At 38.5% G+C, this 25,590-nt stretch overlaps 1 protein-coding gene across 1 annotated transcript in view; it reads right to left on the bottom strand.

Annotated features, from left to right (window-relative positions):
* The window catches only part of CCDC73 (coiled-coil domain containing 73), a 136,711-nt gene that overhangs the window by 60,742 nt on the left and 50,379 nt on the right, over window positions 1-25,590 (bottom strand). Inside the window, exons 4-8 of the mRNA XM_077819960.1 lie at window positions 21,132-21,167; window positions 19,108-19,182; window positions 12,262-12,300; window positions 5,261-5,396; window positions 2,087-2,166 (exon numbers count right to left, since the gene is read on the bottom strand). Coding sequence (XP_077676086.1) covers window positions 2,087-2,166; window positions 5,261-5,396; window positions 12,262-12,300; window positions 19,108-19,182; window positions 21,132-21,167 — 366 coding nt within the window. The remainder of the gene's footprint in view (window positions 1-2,086; window positions 2,167-5,260; window positions 5,397-12,261; window positions 12,301-19,107; window positions 19,183-21,131; window positions 21,168-25,590) is intronic.

Genomic DNA, 25,590 nt, shown 5'->3' with positions numbered 1-25,590 from the left:
CTTATACTCTAGTATGCAACTAAAAATAAATTAGATTTAATTAGTGATTTATCTTTGCTGTTATTAAAACTGTGAGCACAAAATAAATGTCTGCAATAGGCAACATGCTTGAGATTGAAAGAAACAGATGAAAAAGGGTCTTAATTAATTAAACTGTCTATCTCAGGGTATAATTGATTTCTGGACTAGATTTTGAAAGGCATCATACCCCAATGAACCTCAACAATGAGAAGCTGTGTATTCTATTAAAAACTGAAAAACAATACTAGGTGCAGGTAGAATTTTAAAGCATTGCTGTACTCATCAACCTCACTTTTCAGAAATGCAAGAGTCACAGTGAGTAAATGTCCAATTTTGATCAGCTTAAAACAAACTTAAATGGTAACTGAATCCCTCTCCTAAACAACTAATTTTCCCTATTGCAAGTAGTAGTCTCAAGACTCCTGAACAGGTAGTTTCATGTAGCAACAGCGGGAGCAGGACCACAAAGTCATCTGTCTGAAGATATCAGTGCAACAGAAACCCAAAGGAGATTGGGAGTGGAGCAGTGAACTGGTTCTCTTCCAAGCTTTCTGGGAGCCTGATGATCAAGGGGAAAACATTGTTGGATCTCCCTTCAAATAAAAGGAAGTGGGGAGGAGGAGGCAAGAATAAGGTGGCATTATGGACTGAGATGAAATTAGATGACCATTGCAGGGGTTGCCTTTGCTTTTCTCCTGTCTCCCTTTAATTGGCTGCTAGACGCAAAGAGAGAACTGCCCCTCCTGACACACACATTGATCCTTTTAGCTTGCCTCACTCACCTGCTTAGGAGAAAGGGAAAATCCAAAGAGATGTCCGGCAACTACTATAGTTCTGCATATGTGAGGGACAGGAGGGAGCTCAGTGGCGGGGTAGCCTCACTGTCCACACGTCTTGTGCCCCCCATTCACCATGGTTACACGTGTCCCAAAGCTCTCCATTTATTTTAGTGATGCTGCAATGTTTTTTTTTTCTCCCAGGCTACCAGACTTCTTTTATAGGCATAGGTGCTCTTTTGCCCATTCCCCATATGCCAGGGGTTCTCAACCTTTTTCTTTCTGAGGCCCCACCAACATGCTATAAAAACTCCATGGCCCACTTGTGCCCAAGAACTGATTTTCTGCATATAAAAGCCAGGGCCAGCATAAGCAGGGCAATTGCCTGGGGCCCCAGTGACGCTATATTGCTCAGGCTTCAGCTGCAGCCCTAGGGGTTTCAGTCCCTTGCGGTGGGGCTTCAGCTCTCTACCCTAGGTCCAGCAAGTCTAATGCTGGCCCTGCTTGGTGGACCCCCTGAAATCTGCTCACGGCCCCCCCAGGGAGTCCCAGACTCCAGAGCAAGAACCACTGCCATACTCTATCTCAATGGTTTTCAACTGGGAAGGGAGGCCACAGAGTATGTCTAAGCGGTCTGCAAAAGGCTGTGGCTTTCAAAGTGGGATTTGCAGACTATGTAAGATTTCCATTTGAAACTTTTAGGGGTCCAAGAATGAAAAAAGGTTAAAAATCACTGTTTTATCTCCTTCTGGCTACTCTGAAAAGTACCATCTATTGCTTCTCTCTATGGGGTGGGAGAGGCAATGGCAACAGAGCAAAGGAGAAAGCCATCCTACCAGTTATTGGCAAGGAAGAAATTGGGATGAGTGAAGATCAATGACAGTTCCTATATGCCAGGAACTCCTCAGAGCTGCCCAACATTTAATGAGCTTTCCTCCCACATATTTTTTACACAGGAAGGGGAGCATATATTATTAACATAATACCTACCTTTTATATAGTGCTTTTCATCCACAGATTTCAAAGCACTTTATAAAGGAGGTCAGTAGCATTATCCTCATTTTACAGATGGGGAACTGAGACACAGAGAGGGATGTGACTGCACAAGGTGACCCAGCAAAGTAGTGACAGAGCCAGGAACTGAACCCAGGTATCCTGAGAGCCAATCCTAGCCACTTAGCCATTATGAAGAATAGCGCTACAATTTGTATGTTATTATTCTTACTACTTCTACTGAAGGCCCTCAAAGAAACCCAACTAAACATATGGAAAATACATACTGAACTTACCTCCTTTAGATTATCTATTTCAGACTCTTGTCTTTTATTCACTGATGCCAGTTTCTTATTAAGTTGTAGTGCTTCCAGCACTTTAATGAAAAAGAAATCAAAAACATCCTCAAAACATGCCTTTAAATTAAAATTTCATGTGGTTATATACACTGTAATATATACATAACTTCATTAACAAACTCTGTGAAAAAAAGAGAAGGTTGCAAGTGTCTCAATTATTTAGTTTTACTGTAGTAATGCCTAAAATACTCAGTTAGGATTAGGCTGATTTATATTATCCTGGTACAGCTCAAACCTTTAGGTTTTTACAGAGGGGTAGAATTTTTGTAAGAAAAGTGTAATATAATTGTGGGTATTAGCTGGATTTTAATTAATTTTCAACCTTAACATTTTAACCAATGATGATGTTTGTGCTTTTCTGTTACTTTTTATTATCATCAAAAGTTTAAATCAGATTATCTATAAGGTGAGGAAGCAGGCTCTACATAATTTATGAGACCCATCAAAATGCGGCTTCCCTTCCACAGAGTTTAGCAAATCCATAGGATCTGTAGGGGCAATTATACCTAGATGGAATATGGAGGTAATGGACAGTAGAAAGGCAATAGAGGAGACATAAAATCTACTTTTATCTACATTGAAAACTTTGAGTGAAATCCTGGCCCTATTGAGGTCAATGAAAGTTTTGCCATTGATTTCAATGGAGCCAGAATTTCACTCTAAAAGTGTTTAAAATACTACATCTAGAAAACTGTACATGTTCCCCAGTCTCTGTATTTCTCAGTCTCCTCTATCCCTATCCATTCACCTTGATCTCCTGTTCTTTCTCTTCATCCCTTATTCCATGCTCTTCCTTTCGTGCGCCCTCTTTTTACCTCTTCAAAACCTCCCATTCCAAAATTGGGTAGCACAGGTCTACGCCATCCAGTGCCTACTCCTTTTTAATCCCCCACCCCCCCGCTCAGGCATTTACAGCTTGTCAATTTCAGGTGGAATATTTGAAAGTTGGGTTTATAATGTGATCAGGCTTATAATAGCCTCAGTAATAGTATTATGAGAGAGATTTTCAAATTAAATATGTGCATTACAAAATGTAACACACTTCTTAAAATGTCCCAAGACAACTTTCCAATACATAAAATATCATAGGTGAAATTCTGTCCAACTGAAGTCTATGACAAAACTCCCACTGACTTCAGTGGAGCCAGGATTTCACCTTCATGGTTTTAAAGCCTGGTAGATTGAAACAAATAATAACAATAAATAAAGCCAGAGTTAAAAGTGCTGGATCCCATTAGAAAGAGGGGCATTTCTACTATACAACTACATGAAGCACCAATTTTTAACTTCAACATTTTCAAAGTCTACAAATTGTTTTCATAAACACAATTTTTAATCCCAGGAAAACAGTAGGTTAGAAATTAGAGGTTTATTTAATATATTGATTCCTGTGACTTTTCCATTCACTGTAGATTCATATTCAGAATTTACAAGTGATCTACATGCTTAATATGGCTGTTACATACCACAGTATAAAATTAATTTGTCTTCAGTAAGAGATACACTGTAGTTACTATGGTGAATAGCTCATGTTCTTGTTGAACAGAAGCACTTATATTGCTGTTATATTTAATCTTTTCCAGCGGTTTACTTTGCAAATACTTTGCATAATAAAATATATTTATACATATTCCAAATTATGTAAATACAGAAAGCTAATCTTATTTTTCCATAAAAATCACAAAAAAACATTTTCTGCATAGGACAAAGAGTAAACAGGACTTTTCCATGATAAATAAAAAGAAAGAACAGCAATATTTTCTTTTGTTTTATATATTAAGCACAACTGTATTTCAGAAGACATGAGCATGAGGAATAACTCCAGCCACTAAAATGCCAAGAATATTCACAGAACAGGCCACCAATTTATTCTTATCTAAATATAAAAAGCTAGTTAGCTTAAGGTTTTGAAAAATTATTTAACCTCACTTAGACAAGCCTTTTTTGACATATAATGCTTGGATTTTTTCCTTTCTTTTTTACAACTTTTTTATATTCCATATGTGTATTTACATATACATATACAGACTGAATGTTCAAAGATCTGTGCACATGTTTGCATGCAGCCAAAAAGGATGTACAAAACACTAAATATATACATGCAAGTCAGGGTTGTGTCCATGAAATGGTGTGGTCACATATAAATTCATGACTTATATGCATATAACAGGGTTTTTTTTTTCTACAGAAGATCTGTGGGTGCAAAATTGCACAAACTTTTAAATATTTGAGCTATAGGTTTTAATTTTGGTATTATTTTATGGAAGAAAAACATATTTGGTGCAAAACTTATGTAAGCATACATAAATACTTGGTGCAATTTTGTCATATACCAACAGATTCACAAATAGTTTTGTAGAATTTAAGCACAGATATGGGAATGAGTGTTTGGTACAGACTTGTTATACTTGAGTATCTATTTATGCAGTATTTAAAAAAAGAGAGTGCTAGATGATGTTGTTCATCTAGTTCTATTTATTTTTCCTGTTTTATTATTTTCTATTTCTATACAATTGACAATGTATTTAATTTAAAACATGAATCAGAGTTGGAGACTGTCAATTGAGATTGTTGATGGCTGGAAGGTGGCAGCAAACCCCTCATCCCCTCAAGGAGGGAAAAAAGTAGTCTGGCTTCCCAATTATTCTAAGGGCTAGATTCTGCGAGGTCCTGATGAGGTTTCCTGAAAGGTGCTGAATGGCTTCAACTCTCAGGGTGAAATCTTGACCCCACCGAAGTCAAAGGCAAAACCCTCACTGATTCCAGTGGAGCCCGGATTTCACCCTCAGTGATGTCAATCACAGGTAAGGGCACTCAGCACTCTGCAAGATACCTTTAAGCTCTTTGTAGGACTGACGTCTATGATCTTTGCTCACTGGGATACAGGAAGCACCCATGAAACAGATAACTAGAGGCACTGGACCTAGGTACAGGGTTCAGAAATTCTTCTCCCTCCTGTCCATCACAGAAACTCATCAGTTCCACCTAGGCATGGTCCTCTAATGCCATGGAGAAGACAGGATTAACCTCTAAAATGTTAAAACACTCATTGAAGAAGGAAAAAACACTACAAAAATAACTACTGTAGGACTACATTAAAGAAAGATTTACCATTCTGCTCTAATTTCTCATGAGCCCCTTTTATCATTCCAAATTGACATGTGATAGTAGCATAGCATTTCTCAACTTCATTCAGTTTCTTATGATGTTCCTCCTTTGCCATTATGTGCAATTGTAGTTTTTGATCCTGTTGGAAACAGGAATCAAGTATCAGTTTAATGAGCAATTCTAGCAATTATAAATGTGCTGGCCAAACTTTCAACTATTATCAGACAGATAAATCAAAGCATCATACTCAACCAACAGTATTCTGAATCAAATGGAACTGCAAAGAGATTTAAAGAAGAATAGTATATTTTAATTATCTAAATAAAATAATTTCAATGTATTATTTGCTAAAAACAAAAGCTCACCATTTACTACTAAACAGTAGCTAGGGATTTTAAAAGTTTCTGTATTCTAAAGGAAGCATCTAAAATGTAAGTCACCTCTCAAAAACAAAAGTTAGGCTCAAACAGGTTAAAAATATTGGAACACAAATGCAAATCAGTATCAGATTCATGGACAATTATGGAATAAGTCATTCATAGGGGAAGTTTCTTTCTAACCACTGCCAATCAATGGTTGTTTTATGCCCTGAAAGATGAGGGATTATATCCCTTTTATTGAACCAACTTCTGTTTGTGAACAAGACAAGCTTTCGAGCTATACAGAGCTCTTCTTCACGTCTGGGAAAAGTACTCAGCATTTCACAGATAAATACAAGGTGGAAAAGATTGTTTGCATAAATAGTTAACACACTGAATGTAAGCTTCACAACTTTGCTAGCTGCTAAAAATCATGGTGTAAAGAAACTGTATTTATGGCTTTTTACAACATCTGTAACCCACTGGCCCCCTCTTTTTTAGACCTATGACTGCAGAGGTGTTAACAGCCCACTTCACCTTGAATGGACTCTTATAACACGTGTTAACTACTTAAGCTAAACAATCTGTTCCACCTTGTAGTTAGCTGTGACACTGAGTACCTTTGCTAGACCTGAAGAGCTCTGAGTAGCTCAAAAGCTTTACTCTTTTACCAACAGAAATTGGTCCAATAAAAGATATTACCTCACCCACCTTGCCTTTCTAATATCCTGGAACCAACACACCTACAACAATACTGAAAACATAATTTTTTCTGTGATATGGTGGCCAGAAATGAACAGTATTCTAGGTGACACATCACTCATTTATCGTAATGCAGATGTAAAACTACTTATTATCCCTTTCTTCACTTCAGATTTTAGTCTTTCTTCTGGTTTGTTCTGGTTTGGTTTGTTGTGGGTTTTATTTTTGTTTGTTTTGTTGTTGTTTTTTGTTAGTTTTTTTTTTTAAACTATTAAATGTGCTCAATTTTCCTCTTAATTTCCTTTAAAAATACAGAGGCAAATTCATCCCTGTGTAACTCCATTAATTTACTTGGACATACATTGCATTTGTTAAGCTACTAGGGAATAACACAGAAATCAAACAGGTTGGGCCAAATTCATTCCTGTATGTAACTTCAGTGGAGCTACATAGGGATGAATTTTGCCCAACATGCTTGACTTCTGTGGTGTTCCCTTCCTGCAGGCTAACAAATTCAATATATGTCCAAGCATCAGAAGATGATGAAATTTGATGGTAATCAAAAGAAATGGCCAGCATAAGACTAGCAAAATAAGATATATATAATACAAATTTTTCATGTTGTATAAGACAATAAAATTAAACTCAATACAGCAAATTGAAAGTTGTAATGGAAGCACAGATAAAGAAACAGCAACCACTTATAAAATCACTTCCAGCTATTCAACCTATGAATTTTCATATAATTCTTTTCAGAGTAACAGCCGTGTTAGTCTGTATTCGCAAAAAGAAAAGGAGTACTTGTGGCACCTTAGAGACTAACCAATTTATTTGAGCATGAGCTTTCGTGAGCTACAGCTCACTTCATCAGATGCATACCGTGGAGTTTCCACGGTATGCATCTGATGAAGTGAGCTGTAGCTCACGAAAGCTCATGCTCAAATAAATTGGTTAGTCTCTAAGGTGCCACAAGTACTCCTTTTCTTTTTGCATATAATTCTTCTCTCTTTTCCAATCCTTTACTTATATCAGCACAGAAAAACCATCCAAATAACTGCATTTAGGTAATGCTAGGGATGTGAATGAAACCAACAAAAATAAGAAAAGAAAGTTAATGACGACACTTGATTATTACTTTTTCTTCTGACAGTGGTTCAGACATGTTTATTCTATTACTCTCACATGAAGTGCAAATTTTTCTTCTGCTCCAGGCAGATGATGGTAGAAGGAGCCTAGAAGCCTCTAAGGTAGGCAATCGTTGCTGATAATCCAACTATTTCCCTCTATCATGCTTTAGGTGATATGCCACCTCAGCTACACCAAGGTGGCTTGAAAGAAGTATACCACAGAGTAACGCTTCAATGCCAGACACACTATATTGGGCCATAACTGGAACATGGCAAATCAGTCCCAGGGATGGAACCACTTGTGGCCAGTTCAGAAACACCCATAGTGTCTTTCCATGGCATCAGACAGCTCAGAAATTTCAGTAACGGTGGAGTTACCCACACCCATGAGGGATTTCCTGTCAAGGTTTAGGTTTGGTTCATTTGATTCAGTTACTTATTCAATAAACCCATGACCTGTATAACCACCAGATAATTTCCTGGTCTTTGTTTCTTTATTTGTGGCCTGGCATTAAGTAACCCATGCTTATCTTTTCGTCTTGCCTCTAGGTCTTGTGCTCTGAAGTAGCCAGGCACAGCGTGATAAGCTAAGAGCCATGTCAATTTAAATTGAATTTCTTTTCTGTAATCTCTGTGTGTGTCAAAACCTTAAATAGACCTATATATAAATGTATACATTGGTATGTTCTCCTCCCGATGCAGGTAATTTCCATTACTCTTAAAGATTTGATTAATTTTCATATTAAATGAGATACAATGTAGGGCAAATTGACCCTATAGTGCAGGAACTATTTTTAACCCCCGGCTTACTTTAGTAAAAATGCATTACAATACATGCATCATATTTAAAATGTTACAAAACCGTGTGTGTATTAAGAATCCCAAGCTTTGACAATATCATACTTTGAAGAATTATGGCAAAATCTGAAGGAAATTTCTCCCAATCTTCTGTTTTTTCCCCCCCAAGATCTGCAAATTTTTTGAATTTTGTTTTTTAACTTGGCAATATTTTATCTTACTGTTTTGTCACCTTCTTTCCTCATGATAGGTCAACATGCCAGTCCCCCTATATCTTTCTCAGTGGGGAAATGGAATGTCATTGCCTTCACATATTCTGAACAGATGTTCGGCTAGGAAGAACGTGCTATTTTGCTATTTCCCCATGTTCTTGCCAAGGGAGAAAGAGACTGGCCTGCTGTCCCTCAAAGTCTGGCCCAAACATGAGTTCTGGTGGAAAAGCCACACTCCTGGCTTCATTCCCAGTAAAGGTAAGCAGACTGGTTTGCCACTTCCTTAACATCCTTCCCGGCAGGGATGTAAAACAGTCTTCCACTCAGGCCCTAACATCCCTCCCCTAAAATAATTGTTGGGAACAAAATAGAGGAAATCTGGAAGGAGTCTATAGGAGAGAGAGGGTCTGATCCTGGAGCTTTCACAGAAGTCTGTTCCTATTAGAGTGGGAAGCCATGGAATCTTACTTCTTCAGTCTGACACTCCATGTGGAAAGATGACTACAGTGCCCTTCACCTGAAATAAAGACAATCTGGGATGGGGAGTGGAATTGGTTGTGGCCATGTTGTTTGCTGAAACAGAGCGATTTTCTTGGTGGAATTAGTCCAGAGAAATGGCTCAGGGCCAGGTAGCTTGCTGCAGGGAAGACACAAGATGAAGTGTTCACATCTGAGGGATATGCTGGGACTGGAGACACTAGTAGTCAGATATATGCAGTGAGGCTGAAGGTGGTAATTGGGAATTGAGAGTACCAGGGAGACAGAGAAGTTATTACTGCAGGAGACTTGAGGCACGATGATGTGGAAATTATGCACAGAGAGCTATCAAAATCTGTAAATCAAAGCAGGAAAATTTGGCACATCAAATATTTCCTACAAATTTTTTCCCCCTAAAGTCAATCTTTAAAAAAAAAATTAATGCAGTCCAGAACAAGTTTTATTGTTTTTCAGCCACGAACAGTTGTGGATGAATTACTAAAAATGTTGAGACTGCCAAGATAAAAATCATGTTCATATAAAAATTCCTTATGTGTCCCTAATATTTTAGATTATTAAGAATAAAACAGTTTATGAAATATAATTTATTTTTCGCAAATTAGAGTGTTTACTGTTTTCATAATGCTCAACTTAGAGAGAGTGAAACTAGACTGATTACTTTTCATATAATATCGCTCCTTGGTTCTCATGCATAGCATAACGTTTCAGATACTATTGGGAAAAGTTTGAGAGGGGGAAAAACCTAAAAACTTTAGCCCGATCCTCAGCTATATTTGAGGATAACACAGTGCAGGCTGGGGAGGAGTCAAAAAGATGATAAAAAGCTCACCCTGAGTCTATTCTGTGCCAATCCAGCATCAGAACACTCTAAGTTACATTAACTGCCAAGGGACTGATAATGGCTGCTAAGGATCAGCAGGGTTAAGGGGAAGACGTGGCCATGACCTCTTTCCTCAATCATGCCCTCTTGGATCTATGTCAGCTACAGGGAGAAGGCATGGCACAGAAGCCACTTTCACCAAGCCTACACTATCATCCCTTATACTGTCTTGATCCTCCCACGGACTAGAATCCACAGGTATAAAAACTAGGATACTACACTGGGAAATCGGGGCCTTTGTTTTCATTGAAACAGGAGGGAATGAAAAAGGATGACATTAAAATTTTCTATTAATATTTGTTTTTCTAAAATCTTTTTCAAATACAAAACCAAAAATTTTGCCCGGTTGGTTAAAAATTCTAACGTAATTTATATGACAGTCTCATAAATGGATAACAACCCACAGCAACCTTGATTCCCACAGAAAACTTGATTGCACAACGTGATTATGTATGGTGTGGACAGAATGTGTGAAGATTGCTGTTTTACAGGTTAAAAGAGTGCACAAGCCCAAGACGGCACATCCAGTCCCCAGCAGAAGCAAATGTTGCTATCCTGGCTGGCAGGTTTTCTAAGGTACAGAATATGAATTAGGCATTGTTTCTGCTAATTTTCAATGCACTAGCCAGGGCAGAATTTGACCCTTCTTTAACAGAAATATAGAGAACGAAATAACCTGGCATATAAATTAGCATCAAATAACTAATGCCTTGGAATTTTTTTGTTTATCTATTTTCTACGTCACAATCTCAAAGTCCCTAGACTGGCCACTATCACTCACAATGGCTACAAATCTATCATCTTTATTCTCTCAGAATCTCTTTGATTTCAACAGGACTACTCAGGGAGTAAAGCTGTCAGAACTTGACCCAATCTAAAATGCATTATTGCATTGCTACACAGCTAGATAAGATAATGGAACTTCTATCTCCCTCCTTATCTGACCCCTATCAACATAGATTCTGAGCACCTATTATGAATAGAGCTAAGAGAATATGAATTACAGAAAGTAGGAACATGTCCAAAAAAGGGGTTTCTAACATGTTTTCCCACATATTTCTAGGAAATTATTAAGAGTACCTATTTATTCATCTAGGTTCTTACAGTGTATCAGCACTGTAGTGTTTGAGTGTTTCCAAGGCATCTGAAGACAATTATTTAATGATTATGAGTTTTAAATATATATATATACACACACACACACACAAAAAATAAAATAAAATACAGGGATATATAAATAAGCAACATTTCATTAACAGGCGTACATACACCTCTAGTTTGCATACAAAAAGTGTTGTAATTTAAATATTATTCCCTTTCATGTGGAAGATGGAACATGGCAGCTCAGTAAAAGACAGTACTTGAAGGGATATAAATATAAATTCAGTAATGTTGTATATTTTAACATTTTTCAGATAACAAATACTTGTTTAACAACAAATGCAAGTTAAAAGTGAAATAAGACAAAACACACTTTATGTTGCCTTTGATCTTTAACTTGTAGCCTTATCTCCCAGGTCAAAGGACACATTATTCAATTTCATCACATTTTGTGTAAAACCACTGTAGCGTTGAAGATGACTTTCAGTACAAATGTCATGGTACTTAAAGCTAAACTGGACTCTAGTTTTTGAGCTTCTTAATTAAAATCACAGTTTATAATGGTCTGACAATATTATCTTTATTCTTTCCAGTTGAGCAGCAACAGAATTTTCACAGCTTCTATTCAATCAAGCTTAGCAATGTTTCTGCAGCTCGCTCTTTCACTTCCTAAAACACACAACAGGAGTCAGAGTGACTAAACTGTCACTCTATATGAATTTATATTCAATGTCAAAGGGAGTAAGTTGCCTCTCCTCTAATTTTTGTCTCCTTGGATCAAATCTAATTAATATTAAAAAATAACTCTAAAACCCCCGCAAATGTCATATCCTTTTTGCTAACATATTAACTTTTAGACATATCATTGTCCCTGACTATCCCATCCTAATGCAACCAACTCCAGGCCATGCCTTATAATTTTAAGGATAATGTAATATCGTTATTCTTTTTATGTTCTGTAAAAGGAATCTTCCCTGGCTCTAATAAGCAAAAGTTAACAAACCACATATCCTCTACAAACTAAGGAATATTTCAATTTTAGAAAAAATTATTCCCAATATTAAATTAAAGGTTTTTATAAACAATTCTGCAATTGTCAGAATATAGTAAGAAGAAGAGGAAAAAATTTGAAGTATTTTATGTATAACAAGATGATGTGACCTCTTTCTTTTAGTTAGGTCCTAACAAATAGTTACTTTTCATAGCTTATTTCTAAAATTCTGTCAGTATTTTCATTACAACCCTCCCTATCTGTCATCAATTTGTCACTGTAAAAATTCTTGGCCTCTTTCTTCTATAGTCACCTACAGCTTTTTCAGTTTCTTACCATTTCATTCAATTTCTTCTGTAAAGTGTATTTTGAAATCTGTAAAAATACAAAAAAGCTATACAGTTAATGTTACAGTATCATTTTTTTTTTACCAATCTTTACTGAAGAATGCATACATATTAAATATTTTGTTTATATTTTCAATGTGTATTGAAGATTTTGTTCACCCCAATGAAGTAATACCTTTTTTTGGTTCCATTTTTGGTTCTTTTATTGTAAGACTAAGATTATAACATACACTTATTTAAATATCTAAAGAATGCAAAATAAATCAGTGAAATTCTAATGCAAACAAATTAATGTAAAAGAGCACAAATGTGTATTATGACATACATTTTATTTTAATAATGTTTAACATAATATAAATCAACACAATATTTTATTAGTAAATTTTTTTATATATTTACCAGAATTAAAGACCAGGTTTGGTGACCAAATGTGAAAATGTCAACTACTGGTGCCTGTGAAACTTTCTTTGGTTTGTAATTACTTTAATATAGTTGTTTTACACCACATTTTATTATAAATAAATTAGATCTCAGTCCAATTTTCAGCTAAGGCAATGGCAAAATTCCTATTGACTTCAAAAGAAGTAGGAGAAAATCTTTATGTATTACATTAAAATGAGGGGATCCAAGTTTAGGTGCTGCCCACCATACTTTATTCATAAGTCAACAGGTGGTAGGAGTGCTAAAAAGTGATATACATTTCTCCTCCACCATCCGCATAAACTTTGGAGGGAGCTATAACCAACTTTCACTAGAGGGAAGATCGCCTTCATGTAGGGCCTTTGCAAGAAACAGGGGAGAAAGAAGAAGTAGAAATTGGAGTAATCTCAGAGTCCTAGAGGAATTTAGAACCTGTTCTCTACTGAGAACAAATAGATAAATAGCTATTATCAATGCCTGAAAAATAAAGACATTTTAGTACAACTCTTGCATTTCTTATTAATGAAAAATTCCCATTTGAAGTCATTAATGTAATACTTTCCACTCCAGTAATATCCACTGCAGAGTACCAGTGTCAATGAGACTCTTGAGTCAAGTAATCCCTGAGTAAGATTAGAAACATTTGATCTCTTATCTTTTATCTCATAGAACATACAAATGTTAGTGATATTTTAATACCTTTAACTATAGCATCATTATACTGCCAGCACATATTATTATCATTTGCAGAAGTGATAAAATGTTTAGGTATATAGCCACTATCCTGGACCTTTGAATATATGAATGTACAATCCTAAAAATTAAATACTGTTTTTGGATATACAAAAACTTTGCAATAGTGTGTGATTTACCAACTAACTTTAGACCTTGAAGATCTTGGAGACTTTAGATCTCAAAGATTACCATCCATAAAATCAATAACTGGAACTTTAGTTGCAATTCTTGAATCTTGTACACTTGTACATGTAATCCTTCAACGTTGGTAAGCATAAACAGAGGCATTCACTAGTGTTTCTGTTGTTAAGAGACTGACATTGTTTCAATTTTTAATTCATATTATGAGAGATTTATCACTTGAATATAAAAGCTTGCTTTGCACTAAAATTTTGCATTCAAGTTTCAGTTCAGCTGGTAGTGTTCTATAGTGCCTTGTCTATCTAACTAACGTATTAATAAGACACCTATCACCTTGGTATTGATGAACCCAGACCAGCATGTGAAAGATCAGTGTTAAATTTCCAATATCTCCATCTGGTAATGTTGCAAAGGAAATGAGTTCAGCCCGTTGGGAAAGAAGTACCTAATTTCATTCAACAACAATCCTCAGAGCCAATTAAGTTTGCCATCATGGGCACAATTATGGTGGCTGGCCACAACATGCAGTCTCAAGTGATGGCTGCAAATAAGAGGTGACCCTCAAATACAATCAGGGATACAGAGAAGACTAAAGAAAAAATATAATAACCAAGAGTCTTGTTTATGTAGACCTTCTGGAAAAAACACATTTTTTACAAGGAAGCCTAGAGAACAATGAATCAATTTAAGGTGCAATTCTGACAATTTAAGAAAGTGATTTAAAAACTAAGAGTGAAAAATTATAATCCTGAGCAGAAATTTTACTTTAAAGAAAAGAATGCAGACCTATAGTATTTAAGAATTCATACTGAGGATCCCACAGCTGACTTTGGAAATTCCTTCTCCATTCTTTCCCTTTTTCCTCTTGCTTTGTCTCTTTACTCTATCTTTCCCTAATTCTCTGGTTTACCCACTCTGTTCCTTCCCCCCACACACACACACACCAGCTGTCTCCTTTGTTCTCCATCATCCTCCCACACTGCATTGTATCTTCCTGTCTTTCCCCTCTCTTTCTTTAATTCTTGAATCTGCCTGGGGGCAGCTGAGGCTGCTCTAACTCATGCCAGGAGCTGAAATGGGTCCCGGGTCAGGGCAACAAAAAGGTGGCTTACAGACACAGTTGTGACTTCCTGTTCCCTTAAGCCCTGCGCACTGCAGAACATGCCAAATACAGAGATTGAGCCCTATGCACTGTTATATCTAGGTATAATAGGCTGGGTTAAGGAGGTTCAACCTCAACTCTGAATATACTTGCGTTGATAAATTTAAATCAAATTCTTAACATCCTATGAAATATTTTTTATTTCAGTTTATCTTACTTAAGGAAAGCCACGAGAACCATTATTACACTTGCTGTCCATGTATCATGGTCAGCAGACCATGAGCTACACTATACACCACCTGTTCTATGTCATGGTTTGAACAAGAAAAACAAATCCTTGGAAGGCTAGCCATGTGGAGGAATTTCTTTTACTTTTAAAATATTTTCAACATTAACCAGATGATTAAATGTGTAGAGTATGACACCCAAAGATACCACTCTATGCAGTAAAGTTAAGAAGAACAGCATATGTAATACAATATCAATAACCTTAGATCCAATTACGCATTGCTAGAAAAGAAATTCTAATATAAACAATTTAAAGTTCTTGAAAAACAGTAATAAATTATTAATGTTTCATATATGACCTTTATGATGAGTAACATACTAAGTTATTAAATGTTTCATATATGACCTTTATGGTAATACAAGAAATGCTACTTAAACATTAGGATGAACCATGAAAACACCTACAGCAATTATAAATTACTGTTTTCCCAATTATGGCAACTGAAAAAAAATCTGTCTACATCATTTAGATCAGTGGTTCTCAAACTTATTTGATCAGGCACTTCTTTGTGTCTATAGTAGTCGTTTATGCTCTCCCCCAAACTACATATACGACCACCCAGCTCTGAAGGCAGAGTAGAGAGCAGTGGCTGCTGGCTGGCTAGGCATCCAGCTCTGAAGGCAGCACTGCGCCAGCAACAGCACAGAAGTAAGGGTGCCCCATTGTCACTCTTACCTCTGCGCTGCTGCTGATACCCCAGGGCTGACAGCCAGAGCCCCACCACCTCCAGGTGAAAGATCATGGGGAGAATGAAAGCCTGAGCCTAGGCTGCCTCCTGGTCTAGGGAATGGAGCTACCTGGGGCTGACAGCAAGAGCTCTTTAACAGCAAAGCACAGAGCTGGCACCTTCTTTGACACAGTCCCACACCTCCCTTGGGAGGGCTGGCCCCATAGTTTGAAAATTGCTGATTTAGAGTAATTCTTCCTTCATCACATGCTTAAATGCGCTGCTGAATCAGGGCCAGATAGAGGGGGAACAAGAACAAATATCAACTCAAACTAGAATTTTAGACTTTTCCTCCCTCCTTTAAGAGTTTATTGATAAGAATTTAATTATTTTTTTTCCCTCCAAAAGGACAGTATGCAATGAGACAGAATAAAGAGAGTATTTGGAATCTGATTTGGAGTTTCATTCAGATCCAGAGATTTGACCACATTTTAGCTAATTGATTTAAGTTAAATAGAAATAATATAAACAACTTTTGAGGGTAAATCACAACATCAACTGAAAGAATCCAGGCATCCATTCTCCAGTAACACTATAAATACTTGCAAATGTGAGACTCTTTTAGAAAAAGGAAAACTTAAAACTAAGGCTATGTCTACACTAGCACTTTCGTTGATAAAACTTTTGCCAGTCAGTAGTGTGACAAACAACCCCTTGACCAACATAAGTTTTACCAACAAAAGCACCGGTGTGGACAGCATTATGTCAGTGGGAGACACTCTCCCACCGACATAGGTACCGCCACTTGTTGGGGGTGGTTTAATTATGCTGACAGGAAAGCTCTCTCCCGTCGGCCTAGGACAGCTACATGGGACATCTTACAGCGGCGCAGCTGTAGCAGTACAGCTGTGCTGCTATAAGGTCTGTAGTGTAGACCTAGCCAAAGCCATAGTAGCTAGCCAAGAAATCTGTGTGCCCAACCTTCAGTGCCATAATTTCACATATAAAAATAGCATGAGATGTTGTACTTATGATAAAGTTGAGCCATAATACCAAGAATCTGGGTGTCTATCCATAAATAATACCATTTACCCATGCCAGCACTAATCAGAATGTGTTTAACTACTTACATGATGGGATGTTACTTGTGCATATATGGCAGCAGGGATCTACCCAAAAATCACTGTCCAGAGGAATGTCAGCAGTGTTCAAAGCTATGATGATGGCATATTAGTGCCAGTGTCACCATCTCAAGATTCATTTGCCAATATTAGTTCATGCCAACACCAGTGAAATGATTGCCCTTCCTAATACCTTCTGATTTAGAAGACAGGTGACCAAATGAAGTTTATGTCATCTCTTCAGTTTTAAAAAAATATATCCAAAGTTAAATTTATTATGCTGACTTATTAGTAATGGAAAGAGATTTTCCAAAGTGATTTTGAAAGAGAAACGAGAAGCAGCACTACCATCAATCTTTCAAAAATGTTATAATAAATTCATAGATTCATTCATAGGTTGCAAGGCCAGAAGGGGCTATTGTGATAATCTAGTCTGAACTCCTGTACAATACAAGCCATAGAACTTTCCCAAAATAATTCCAAGAGCAGATCTTTTAGAAAAACATCCAATTGATTTAAAATTAGTCAGTGATGGAGAATCCACCAGGGCTCTCGGTAAATTGTTCCAATGGTTAATTATTCTTCATGTTAAAAATGTATGCCTTATTTCCAGCCTGAATTTGCCTAGCTTCAACTTCCAACCATTGCATCATGTTATACCTTTCTTTGCTAGATTGAAGAGTCCATTATTAAATATTTGTTCCTTATGTAGGTACTTATAAACTCTCATCAAGTCACCCCTTAACCTTCTCTTTGTTAAGATAAATAGATTGAGTTCTCTGAGTCTATCACTGTAAGGAATGTTTTCTAATCCTTTAGTTATTTTCATGGCTCTTCTCTGAACCCTCTCCAATTAATAAAAATGTTAAATAGCATAGGGCCAAGGACTGATCCCTGCAAGACCCCACTAGAAAGACACCCTTTTGATGATGATTCACCGTTTACAATTACATTTTGAGAGCTATCAGTTAGCCAGCTTTTAATCCATTTAATGTGTGCCATGTTAATTTTATATCATTCTAACTTTTTAATCAAAATGCCGTACAGTACCAGGTAAAATGCCCTACAGAAGTCTAAGTATCAATACTATTACTTTTATCAGCCAAATTTGTAATCTCATCAAAAAAAGATATCAAATTAATTTGACAGGCTCTATTTTCCATAAACCCATGTTGATTGACATTAATTATATTATCCTCCTTTAATTCTTTATTAATTGAGTCCCAGAAAAAGTGAGAGCAAGAGCCTGATGCTACCAGTACTGGAGTTCAAGTCATATTGCAGCTGACTTGTAACAATCACTTTCAGAAATGTCAAAATCCCAGGCTTCGCAGAAGGTATTCTAGCACAATTAGCAAGACAAATGTCACCAGTCTTATTGAAAATTCTTCTTCCAGTTAATCTGAAATTGCAAAGTGAGCATCTGAAGTATAACTACCTTCTTGCCCAGAGCAGAATAAATGACTAGCCTACTCAGCCAAAAGTAGGAAAATAATTAGGAGCTGACAAAACTTGAAATTTGGCAACACATTCCACTGTCAGAAATTCTCTCCTTCCTTAAACTAAACATTCCCTACTCCTACTCTCTAAGTCAACCAATCTCAGAACGTATGTCATTTTCTTTGTCTTTAAGAACAAGGCTATCATGGGCTACCTTCCAATATAAATATTTTTTAAAAGCCTTGTCTACACTGGAGATTGCCCTCATGCCAGCCACCACCGTAGCTGCACCCATGCAATGCCCCATAAAGACAAAATAAAATGCTATAACTCACAGCTTGAAACGTGTAGCTTGATCTGATTTCAAACAGTGCAAATCAGTGACTTTGTCAGGCAGGGGTCAGAGTTTGAGTGAGACATGTTTGTTAGTTGTGGACTATGTGGAGAAGATGGTAAACTTGTGGCAAATCCAGGTGAAGGGCAAAAGTAGCAGTATGATCTTGAGGACCATTGTGGGCAGCTGTTTAGGGGTGCCTTGCCAAGGCTTCCGGAGAGTGGGGGAAAAAAACCCTTCACTTCTCTGTAGCCAGAGGAGAAGACTTCAAAGAAAGAGGATGGCTGTGTCCCAGAGAGAGCAAAGGACAGTGTTTTATACTTCATTAGGACTTATTTCCCCAGAAGTCCTCCTAGAAGGGAAGCACTAAATTAAAAAGCCCTGAGAAATAAAGAAAGACTGTGGACAGGCGAGGGAAACTCAGGCAGCAGCTGACCTGGCTGCTCGGAGGTCAGGTGCACCTGTACAGTAAAAAAAGAAAGTAAGAGCTCCTAGAAGACCCCCTTTAAAAACAAAGAATAAAGAAAAGCTTTCCACTTAACAAAGAGCTATATGAGTACTGCATTTAACAATAAAGTTAATTTACCTGTGATGTTTTTAATGTTTTCTTCAGCCCATCAATTTCTTTTTCTTTTATTTCTATAGCAAGCTGATATTTGCCCTTTAAATCAGAAGTCATACTTTAGCATTTAGAAAAATCAAACACATTATGACAAAAACTTGTCAACCACAATTGTAAAGAATATAAAGCACTACTCTACTGTGATAGATTCTTGACCATGTAGAACAATCTGCATGCAAAACAATCATGTAGCATTTAGCTAAGTCAATATCTGGAGTATTTAGAAATCTGTTAAAAAGAGATTAAAACAGAGAGCACAATGGTGATTTTTCCCTGCTTACAAGTAGCCCGGGAACTTTGGACTCCAAGTGGATTATTTCCTTTATGGCAGAGAAATGTGAGGCATAAACGCAGGATTAACGAATTATCTCAGTTTTGAACCAAGATATTAAATACCAAAACAGCACAATGTAGAGCCATTTACCTATGCATTGGACCAAGGTCTTCTCAGAAACAACTTTTTCTGTTTTCTCAATCAGCAAACATATTGTGTCAGATTCTGATCTCAATTACCCTGTGAAACTCTAAAACACTTCAGTGGAGTTGCTCCAGATTTGAGTGCAGAATCAAGCCAAAAGACGTTTGCCCAGATCAAAGGTATCTGGACTCCCAGCTTCCATTGAAATCAATTGTAATTAAGGGGCCAAATACCTTTGAGGATCTGGGCCTTTGTCCCTGGAACAACATGTTCAACTCTAGTCTGTTCTTTCTTTCAGTTTCCAGAATGCTATTGGTTAAATTATGTGCTGAATTATATCTCATGCAATCTCCCAAAATCACCTGTATGAGTAAAATTACTTCAATGGAATGCATACAATATTAGTGCAGAATTTGTCCTTTGTGCTAAGAGAGGATGGGTCAATTTATCCATGCAATTACATTAGTACAAATCAAAGTGATTACTGATTTTGGTGGTGTTGAAAATGGTATAAATCAGTGCAAAATTTGACTCTTCACCAACAGCTGTCAAAGAAAATTGGAAAACACCAACCAAGATGATGCCTAGAAGTGTGTAGAGATGCTGCACAACCTAAAAAGAGCTCTCCTCTCCCTCAAGTGAATGCTGTTAACCATTAGGTTTGAAGGCACTCATTGCTTTACTCTCAACATATTTTTAACTGATTTAGGTAAACTGGTGCAAGTTTATGTACAGACACTCTTGTTTCAGTTAAAGAATTTGTTATGATTTTGCTTAATCCTGTAAAAAAGGATGAAGCTAAACTGAAATAAAAATGTCTACACACAAATTTGCACTGGTTTAACTATCTTGGTTTTAAAACATACTATTAGTTAAACCAGTACAAATTTGTGTGTAGATAAGTTCTGAGGGCCTGTTTACATGAGAAAGTTACTCCAGTTTAACTTAAATTGGTGTAAAAACCAATTTAAACAGACACTTATTTCAGTTTAAGAGTGTCAACTATATATTGTAAACTATACACTGTATAGGGGTCAACTATAAACAGTGTAAACTATATACTGTATAGGGATCAGTATTGATCATTAAAATTCAGCCACCTCTGGGGTCAAATTCAGCAACCATTTAAAAGAGTGCACATTAACAGTTATTTAAGATCAGAGATGAAAAATACTTTATCCAGTTGAAACAAGAGGATTTTAGGCAATTACAATTAAATCAAAATTTAACCAGGTCAACCTTATGAAAACCATCAACATTTTTCATTCTATGCTTAATTTAATACTTATTTTGTGCAGTTAAACTAGTATACTTATATGCATTATGCAATATTAATATTTTCTTACTATATGTTAGTACAGCACCTAGCACATTGGGACCCTAATCTCAGATAGGCCCTCTAGGCACTACTGCTATAAAAATAATAATAGTTTATTATTATTACTACATGATCTTTTATAGTTTATACTCAAAACACATGTAATGTACATTTTAAATTTTTATAACACACCTGTCACATATTTTTCCATTGAACGATAAATTATAGTAATAATGCAATTACACACAGTACCTTTTCTTCTTCCATGGTAAATGTCCTTGCTTGTAACTTCATTGCCAATAGTGGATAAAATTAAAAATGGTATGTTAAAACAACATATACTATATTTTAGCCTCTGTAGGATTAATTTTATTCCTACACTTTGACAATAGAACATAGTAAGATTGATTTTATTATTAGCGCAGTAGGATTAATTTTATTCATATCCTCTGACAACAGAATATAGTTAATAGTACACAAAACAATGTAAATGCTTTACTTTTATCACAGTTCTACAACAGCAGCAAATGTATGAACTAAACCCAACTTTTCCACGTCAAGCTGGAAAGGAAAATTTTCTTCACTTGCTAATTTATTTTTTCTGAGCTAGCATGTTGGTTAACCCGATACTAGTGGATCGAATCCTTCAGAACCATGTGGAGGGGCAATCTCGAGCCCCATGATACTTATTCCAGACATTTTTTCAGTCCTTGTAGATGATCCACAATAGATAATCAACAAAAAATAACACAACTTTGATGAAAAAGCAAATTGCAGGTACAAAAAGAAACTCTTATTTCCTGTAACTGTGGTTCTTTGAGATGTGATGCAGATATACACACACCTAGTGCACTGGAGCCATAGAATTTTGTGTAGGAGTATCTGTAGGTGGAGCGGCACTCATGCCTCGTAGCTGTAGCCCCTCCCTGGCTAGATGAGGTAGTGCCGCCATGACCCCCCTCAGTTCCTACACACCACATGTCAAAAGTATCGACTCCGATGCAGAGGGGATGGAGAGTGGGTTGTGGAATACATGTTTGTATCACAGCTCAAAGAGGAGGTTACTTACTGTAACTGGAGGCAGCATGTGTCCCTGTGGAGAGAACTGTAAGACCCCCAGCAGGGGGAAGTTTGATATCTTATAGCATTCAAGTATTTGAACAGTACGCAGCCCAAGATCCACTTAGAGATCCTTTGTGAGGATATGGCGTGGCCCCTTGATCTCTCCACCATGGCAACAAAAAGAGTCTCAGGCCTGGTCTACACTATGGACTTAAGTCAAATTTAGCTGCGTTAGGTCGATTTAAAAATTACTGCATCCATACAACCAACCCCATTCCATCGACCTAAAGGGCTCTTAAAATCGACTTCTGTACTCCTCCCTGACAAGGGGAGTAGCGCTAAAATTGACCTTGCTGGGTCGATTTGGGATAGTGTGGATGCAAATTGGCCTCCAGGAGCTATCCCAGAGTGCTCCATTGTGACCGCTCTGGACAGCACTTTGAACTCCAATGCACTAGCCAGGTACACAGGAAAACCCCAGAAAATTTTGGATTTCATTTCCTGTTTGGTCAGCGTGGCGAACTCACCAGCACTCAGCAGCACAGATGACCATGCAGTCCCCACAGAATCATAGAGCATAGAATGTTTCTATGCTCCCCCTATCATCTCTGTCCCTGAGGTTATCGTAGATTAGAAGATGAAAAAAATGCACTCGCGATGACATGTTTTCTGAGCTCATGCAGTCCTCCCTTACTGATAGGGCACAGCTTAATGCATGGAGGCATTCAGTGGCAGAGGCCAGGAAAGAATTAAGTGAGCACAAAGAGTGGAGGCAGGACGCAATGCTGAGGCTAATGGGGGAGTAAACGGACATGATGAAGCGTCTGTTGGAGCTACAGGAAAGCCAACAAGAGCACAGACCTCCGCTGCATCCACTGTATAACCACCTACCCTCCTCCCCATGTTCCCTAGCCTCCTCACCCAGAAGCCCAAGAACGCGGAGAGGAGGCTCTGGACACCCAGCCACTCCACTCCAGAGGATGGCCCAAGCAACAGAAGGCTGTCATTCAAACAGTGATTTTTAGTGTGGCTACAATAAGCAATATGGCCTTGTCCTTCCCTCCTCCCCCACCCCACCCGGGCTACCTTGTCCGTTATCTCATTTTTTTTTTAATTAATAAAGAAAGAATGCATGGTTTCAAAACAATAGTTACTTTATTTCAAAGGGGGGAGGGTGGTTGGCTTACAGGGAATCAAAATCAACAAAGTGGGTGGGTTTGCATCAAGGAGAAACACACACAACTGCCACACCGAAGCCTGGCCAGTCATGAAACTGGTTTTCAAAGCCTCTCTGATGTGCAGTGCGCCTTACTGGGCTCTTCTAATCACCCTGGTGTCTGGCTGCTCAAAATCGGATGCCAGGCGATTTGCCTCAACCTCCCACACCACCATAAACATCTCTCCCTTACTCTCACAGATATTATAGAGCACACAGCAAGCAGCAATAACAATGGAAATGTTGGTTGTGCTGAGGTCTGACTAGTCAGCAAACAGCGCCAGCGAGCTTTTAAAGGTCCAAAGGCACATTCTACCATCATTCTGCACTTGCTCAGCCTGTAGTTAAACTGCTCCTTACTACTCTCCAGGCTTCATGAGCCATGGGAGCAAGAGGTAGTCTGAGGTAGGTGCGACTGTGCAGTGGTGCCAGCTGGGAGAGCAGCCTGAGGCAGAAGCCTCCAGCTTGCATGATATTCCAGGCAGGATTGAATCTTCATGAGACGAAACTTAAAGAAGAGAATGACCTGGCTCCCATTCGGTGCTCTAAGAGGAGGATAGCCATGTCTGTCCAGACGCCCCGATCGACCTCACCAAGGTCTGCCAGGAGCACCCAGGAGATGTACGACAGTTAAGAGTCCTACTGTACCATCTGCCGCGAAGACAAGGAGCTGCTGCTGTGTAGCAATGCAGTACTGTGTCTGCCAGCAGCACCCAGGAGATGTACGGTGACGGTGAGCTGAGCGGGCTCTGTGATATGGCGTCTGCATGGGTAACCCAGGAAAAAAGGCGTGAAACGATTGTCTGCCGTTGCTTTCATGGAGGGAGGAAGGAGGGAGGGACAGGGGCCTGACGACATGTACCCAAAACCACCCGTGACAATATTTTTGCCCCATCAAGCACTGGGAGCTTAACCAGAATTCCAATGGACAGCAGAGACTGCAGGAACTGTGGGATAGCTACCCACAGTGCACCGCTCTGTAAGATGATGCTAGCCACGGTCGTGAGGATGCACTCCGCTGGCTTAATGAGCTTAGTGTGGACATACATAATCGACTATAAAATCAGTTTCTAAAAATCGACTTCTATACAATCAACCTAATTTTGTAGTGTTGACATACCCTCAGAAAGTTTCTAAAGGGCCTAGCTCTTTGTAGGTAGAATGCTAGGGCATGTCTGACATCCAGGAGAGGCATGTGGTTTTGGAAAGAATACAGGTAAGTGGATTGATTGACTGAGATGGAATTCAAACACAACCCTGGGGAGGAATTTGCAGTGCAACCTCTGTGAAATCTTCTCCTTGTGGAAAACCACTGCTGTCATAGTCGTTAGCTGACTAGCCCACCTGGCCAAAGTGATGGCTAATAGGAATGCAACTTTCATGAAAGGTGGGTCATGGTACTGGTTGCCATAGGTTCGAAGGGTGGTTCTGTGAGAGCTGAGAGGATGAGGTTAAGATCCCACTGGAGCCTGTGTTTGACAACAGGTGGGAAGGTTCTGACCAAGCCTTTCATAAAATATACTGCCTTTGGGTGCATGAAGATAGAGCATCCCTCCACTATGGGAAGGAAGGTACTAAATGTCACTAGGTGCACAAAGAGGGAGCTGAGGGCTAAGCCCAATGTTTTCAGGGTGAAGAAATACTCGAGGACAACCAGGATGGTCACCATGTCAAGAGAATGATGATGACAGTGCACCCACTTCAAGAAGTGGTCCCGCTTTGTCTGGTAGCACATTCTGTTGGACTCTTTCCTACTCTGGTTAAGGATCCATTGGACTGAGGCTGAACATGCACGTTCTATGTTAGACACTGTCACGGGGTTCACTCCCCACTAGCAGCGTCTCCTGCTGTCTGTCCTGGAAATTTATCTCTTCCAGGTGTTGCACTCCCCCTCCGGTGGTGTCTTCACCAGTGCTGTCATGCCCTGCTGGCTCTCTCACTCCACGAACTGCAGTCTCCTCTTTGTGGCTTGGCCCTCCAGCCCGGTCATTAAGGTTCTCCCCTTCTGGGGAATTCAAAAGTCCTTCCAGACCCGCTGTCTGGCTGGCAACTCCAACACCCTTGCCACTTCTCAGTGGCTAGTAGGGGAACCCAGGCCTGCCCACTGCACTTGGTTTCAGCCAAGGACCCTATAACAAGCAGCCAAGGTCTCTGCATGGTCCCACCCCTTGCTGCTGTTTCCCTGGCCTTCTTCCTACTTATCTAGCTTCCCCTCTCTCTAGGTTTGCCAGCCTCCCAACTCCCTCCACTCAAGGAGTGGCTGCAGCCTACTAACCTGAAACCCGGCATCTGTAGCCAGCTTCCGGCTTTATAGGCTCCATCTGTTCCTGCAAAAGTGAGCCTGTGTGCAATCAGTTAGTTTCCTGCTGCCTGGCTCCTTCTCCAGGTGCAGCCTGGGGAATTAATTGGCCAGCCAGGCCAACTTAACCCCTT

Source organism: Eretmochelys imbricata, chromosome 6 (genome assembly GCF_965152235.1).
Source record: "Eretmochelys imbricata isolate rEreImb1 chromosome 6, rEreImb1.hap1, whole genome shotgun sequence".
Lineage (NCBI taxonomy): Eukaryota > Metazoa > Chordata > Testudines > Cheloniidae > Eretmochelys > Eretmochelys imbricata.
This window is presented reverse-complemented; position numbering and strand designations above follow the sequence as displayed.